This window comes from Oryzias melastigma, linkage group LG13, assembly GCF_002922805.2.
Source record: "Oryzias melastigma strain HK-1 linkage group LG13, ASM292280v2, whole genome shotgun sequence".
NCBI classification, from domain to species: Eukaryota; Metazoa; Chordata; class Actinopteri; order Beloniformes; family Adrianichthyidae; genus Oryzias; species Oryzias melastigma.
In genome coordinates this window covers 13218951-13224705 of record NC_050524.1, presented here as the reverse complement: position 1 = coordinate 13224705, position 5755 = coordinate 13218951, and the positions used below count along the sequence as shown (strand labels likewise).

The 5755-nt window shown below is 33.7% G+C and overlaps 2 protein-coding genes across 2 annotated transcripts in view; one reads left to right on the top strand and one right to left on the bottom strand.

The window, feature by feature from the left end:
- LOC112149441 (zona pellucida-like domain-containing protein 1) overlaps nt 1-4296 on the bottom strand; it is a 10202-nt gene extending 5906 nt beyond the window's left edge. Inside the window, exon 1 of the mRNA XM_024277122.2 lies at nt 4211-4296. The gene's annotated coding sequence lies outside the window, so the exon portion shown is untranslated. The remainder of the gene's footprint in view (nt 1-4210) is intronic.
- Nucleotides 4297-4438: 142 nt separating this feature from the next.
- The window catches only part of hspa8b (heat shock protein family A (Hsp70) member 8b), a 4182-nt gene continuing 2865 nt past the window's right edge, over nt 4439-5755 (top strand). The window contains exons 1-2 of the mRNA XM_024277119.2: nt 4439-4597; nt 5502-5711. Coding sequence (XP_024132887.1) covers nt 5507-5711 — 205 coding nt within the window. The 5' untranslated portion in view covers nt 4439-4597; nt 5502-5506. The remainder of the gene's footprint in view (nt 4598-5501; nt 5712-5755) is intronic.

The following is a 5755-nucleotide window of genomic DNA, read 5'->3' as shown; positions in this document are numbered from 1 at the left end:
GAATGGGTTAATGGCCTTAAGAATATTTTTTCAAAAAAATATATATTTTTTTAAAGGTCAAGTTAGAATTTGCTGCTCTCACTGGGTTTTAGGTAATACAAATCAGACCCAAATGGCTCTTTCAGTGTTAAAAGATACAGATCCCTTTATTTTTGGTAAAGTGAAATGAGACAGGAAAAGCAGAAATAGGCTCTGATTTTTCATGACTTTTGTTAAAGATCCACTCCAATGAAATGTTTTTGGTGTTTTAACATGTTTTTGTGGTATTTTCTCATTATTGTGGACATATGAAAATAAACTTATGCTTACAATTGCATTTTTTTATTCAAATCATGGTGAATCAAGAACAGATGAAAAAAATCTGTGCCACTGATGTAGGTGCTACAGTTGGCAAGCCACAAGTTCCTTGCCCCGTTCCAATCTGATGCAGACACTTGCAGACAAATAGATTCATGAACATCCTCATCCCAGCTGGTATCTGGCTCAAAACTGTTGCTTTTTGTTACAGGTGCAACAAAATGTCAAAAATGTTGACATGTAATGTTAGGTTGAGGGTGCGAGTGGCTGTAAGCTTGCTAGAGGGAATGTAAAAAAAAAGGGATGATGGTAAATGGGCAGGCTTACTCCAGAAAATTAGATTACTTCACCATAACTCTACTGCGGCTCTGAACAAACTATGTCAGAGAAAAGCTACACAGGATTTTTTATTCTCACTAAAAACAGTATAATCATAATTAAAATGCCACTGGAAAGGCTTTTTACAACAGATTAAAAGGTGATTGCGGTGCAAATTTACAGAAAAACGCTGAAGGTGTTTTACTTCTATCACTTTTTGTGATCTTAAAATGCAGCAATAATATCACTGAAAATCTAATTTTTTTTCAACACCAAAGAAAAAAGGTTAGTTTCAATAACTACTGAAAATGTACAACAAAGAAACTCAGATAGTGTGGTTTTCAACATCTTTTTGTCCTCTCTAAGTCTTCCTCTACAAATTTTATTTATTTGTTTTTGTTTTACAGTTACTCTTAAATGTATTTCTACAAGAATTAAATAATATATTTTTATGCTGTCCCTAGGTGTAAAAGCCAGTGTATGGGTGTGTTATTGAAGCCCCGTGACAGACTGGCAACCAGTCCAGGTATATCTTGCCTTCGCCCAGAAATGGCCAGGTTAGGGTCCAGCAGCCCCGAAAGTAACCAAAGAGACTAGAAGACGGATGGATGAATAGATTTTTGTACTTATGCCTCCTCCTGTGTTTTTGTCCTCTCACAAACCCCTAAGGATAGTTCTTTCAGCAATAAGGGACTGTGACACCATGTTTGAGCTGGACTTTTAAAGTAAGCCAATAAACAATATGGTTCTTCAGCATCAAGATGTATTTTTTTTCCTTTTACTTAAATGAAAAAAAAAACAAAACTTCTTTATCATCAAGGCTTTTGCTAGAAAGCACATGGAGCATGCTTCTCATTGGTTCATTTGGGGACTAAAGGAAACATGAGGCATATCCGATTTTTAGGACAAACAAAGGAATGAAAAAGTATACAATGACAAAGGTGATGCATGTCAAGAGGACTCACTGAGGTTAAAATGTAACAAAGAAGCAAATTTAGATACAGTATATATGAAATAATTTATTGGAAAAATAAAAGCAAAACATTTTTTTTTAATAGGGAGGATAAAATAATAAACTGGTCATACAACTGGCGGCGCGTTCACACGCAGCGGCTCCTCTTTCTCCCGTTTTTGAGTTTTTTTTTTTTTTTACGTCCTTTTTTGTGCTTATTTTTGTAATTATTGCTGTTTGCACTGAGGGATGAGAGGAAAGGAATTTCATCTGTGCTGTTTATCTTGGATTTTCAGCATATTTGACAATAAAGCTGACTTGACTTGACTTGATATGTTTTTTAATAAAGCTAATTTCATACATATTAGAGGTTTTTGCCATTTTGTTAGATTAACTTGTTACTATTCTGTTTCACTTATTTATTTTTATTAAAAAGAATTAGTTGCAAATTTTCATTGTAATAATAATAATAATAAAAACTTAACCATGGGCAAAAGTTGATATTTGTGATGCTAAATTCACAAGCAATACTTTGTAAACAGTCATTCTTGTTCCATGACTTTATAGGCAAGCATTTCACTAAATAAACTAAACAAACAAAAAAAAATTCATAATTAACCAACCATAACTTAAAAAAAAATAATTCAGAACCCTTTATTCCTCTTTTTTCACCTACAACTTTAAAAATGAGATGTATTGACATGATTTAGTGTTGGATCATCTGTGCCAATCGTACAATGGTGTCAATGAACTGTTAGCAGTAAGTGGAGCACGCTGTTCCATGAGTCATGCCTGAAACGCACGCAACTCCAAAGCTTCATCAGTATCCAAATGTTTTGTGGCAGTAACATTAGAGAAGCGCTTCTTGCTTTCAGATGTCACATCAAGAAAAATGTATTGCATTGAAATGAATCCCATGAGATCAATATCAGGATTTTATATGGAACCTGATCATTCACGGCCCACTTCTTTTTATGTACAGCTATGTTCCAACCATACTTTTTTTTTAAATTCTACTGATTTTTTTTCTTTTTTTTTTTACCAAAAGCAAATACATGTTTGCTTCACTTTGTGTGAAAAACTTATGAAATGTCTTTTTCTTTTTTTAATCTTTTGGATTTCTAAATGTTTTCATCAATTTCTTTTCTTTTTGATCTCAATGACATTATATTTGTATGATAACTTTGTACAGATTGAGTGTAGCCTATTTCTCTTTACACCATAAACCAATATTCACAGACGTTGCAACAATTGCTGAAATAAGATCGCAAGAATAATTGTTTTAAAAAGTTGTGTGTCTAGCTTCTGTAGCTGCTATCACAATTTTATGAATGGTTTCTGATCCATTTGTTTTCACACCTGTTTTTATTTGTGCCAAAATGCTATGGCCCCTTTTGGAACACCTAAAGATTTGTCAAGACTTAAACTAAGGGCAAAAAATTGTTTACATACATTACCAGGTTTAAAGCAAAGCAAAAAAAAAACAAAAAAAACCTTTAAACTAAGTGCGAAACAAACATGCAGCCATTTATAATTTGCCTTTTCTTTATAAATGTAATCCTGTGTTGATTCCAAATAGGCCTTAGCTTCCCTTTATCCATCAAACATTTAACTTTGACAAGATTCTAGGGTGCTTTTGTCGGATCAACCTCTTTAATGCTGCTTTGTTCTTAGATTTACAAAATATGTTAGCCTAACATGTTTAAAATTAAACTACAAATATTAAAAAATATATACATTGTCCGTAAATTGTCCGTAAATAATGAAATTAAAATATTTAAATACATTTGAAAACCAGGAGTAAAAGGAGTTTTTTTCTTTTTTTTTACCTGGTGAAATACATTTGTGTGAAAGGTCAACACAATGCTGCCCCCTGGACATCAAGCAGGGTATTGCATTGATTAATAAATTAATTTAATAAAATTAATAAATTAATAATATAAATTTAATAAATAAATAAATACATTTAATAAATTAATTCTACCTGATCATAAAGGAGAGGAAAGTAAATCTTAAGAATAGATTCATTCAATGCAATAAATGTATTTAAACCATCAGAACAACACTGAAAACTTAAAATAATTAAATAAAACAAGATTATTAAAATTTAAAACGTGTCATGGGTCCCTGATCAAAGTTCCACATGTCCCAGGAATGAGTGGACCAAAGACCAAGCCTTGAGTATCATTATTTTTAAGGACCTTTTTCTGTCATTTTCAAGCATTTTTTTAGGATCTCCCTATGCTTATATTTCCAATTTTCTTACATAAACCACAGTTGAAAATAAAAGAAAGCTACTTTGATTTATCATATGCTGTCGTAATTTGATTTATTTTTTAAAGACAAATGTTTTTTATTGGGTATTATATCATGTAAAAAATACCCAGCAAAAATGAATGTGTAACTTTTTATAGTGAAAGTGTTCTAGGGTTAACAAGCCAACCAAGCAATTAACAAAACAAACTTTTAAATGTACCTAGATGTTTTAATTTTATCTAATAACTGCTGAACTTTGTTCCAAATTGCATTCACTAAAAGAAAGGTGCAGAACAAACTAGAACCTATGCCAGATATTTGGGGAATTTTTCTTTAGGCTGAGGCCTTCAGGTTCAACAGGCTTTCTTGTAAGTCATGAATACTTACTTTAAGCTGGTAATTTTCTCGCAAACATGAACATTCTCTACTATTTGCTGGTCTTTTCCAGAAGCGCGATTCAAAACAAACCCCATTCCATAGGTAGCAACTGCTGTGAAAAATGTGGTAAAACTACTCATCATTGGTCAATTTTCAGTGGCAGAAAATTCAATGAAAGCGGATTGGTCAGCGTGACTCCTCCCATGTTCCAGAAACTTCTGGGTTAGCGTTCTTATTGAGGGGGGCGCGGCGGTCTCAGCAGCACGCGCACACTGCTGTGTATGTGATTGTGTTGATAGGAACTCGTCATCGACACACCCGGCGCCGTCCAGGAGAAGCCAAGCTGCAATATCGCTTTCAACCGCTGTAATTCAAGAGGGGGTTAAGTTTGATGAGGTGAGTAGAGATATTTAGGATGTATTTCACTATAACAACATGTTGCTAATAGATAACTACTGTCCGTTTAACTGACGTCCTAGTTTACCGCTTTTAAAACGTTATCAGTCAAGGAATTATAGAGTTTACGCTTCTTTTAATTGAAAGGTAGCTTTTAGAATTTTTGTTTTTTAAATGTATATCTTATTAATCGGTGAGAAATCTCTCTCTGACCCGTGAAGATAACAAACACGTGCGTATTTCGATTTTCTAGCTTAAAAAGGAGAAAAATTAGTTTGGAAAGTTCTGGACTAAGTGCTGAAACACCCCCAAACCATTTGAGCCGAAAGGCCTCATACTATTCTTAATTAACACTTAATTTAACTATGTTGGCACGAAACCTGTTTTTATTTATGTATTTATTTTTTATTGTTTTATTTTACTCCCCCTTTGATTCAACAGAAACATGCACGTGCTCACAGGTGCAATACTTGATAACCACCTACAGGTTTTTCAGTTTGTGTGGAAGATTGTGTAAAATTCTTACTTTGTTTGAGCAAAAGATCCAAATCGTAATAGTACAGTATTGAGGATTTTGTTATGGATGCACACAATTGTGGGGTAAAAATATATTCAATAATGTAAAAGAAAAGGCAGGAGTTTTTAGGTTTGCTCTTAGAGCTGTGGTCATCCACATCCTTTTTTTTGTTACCATAATAGAGACTCTTGCTAAGTCAACAGAATTGAGTTTTGTAAGCAGGTGCTGCAGGGTTTTGTTACTAAGACCGTTTGTTTAAATATTACTTTAATAATAGACCCTTACACCATACTGCATGCGTGCAAGCGAAGATGACTGCTCACTAAAACTTGAAGTAAGTCACATACTGTCACTCATACAAACATTTTCTTTTTTTTTTTCTTTCAGGAAACATGTCTAAGGGACCGGCTGTAGGAATTGATTTGGGCACTACCTACTCCTGCGTAGGAGTGTTCCAGCACGGCAAAGTTGAGATCATTGCCAACGATCAGGGAAACAGGACCACACCCAGTTATGTCGCATTTACTGATACAGAGAGGCTGATAGGAGATGCAGCCAAGAATCAAGTGGCTCTCAATCCCAACAACACAGTATTTGGTATGTATTTGACAAATAAATCAAGCCAGATTTTTTTTTTTTTT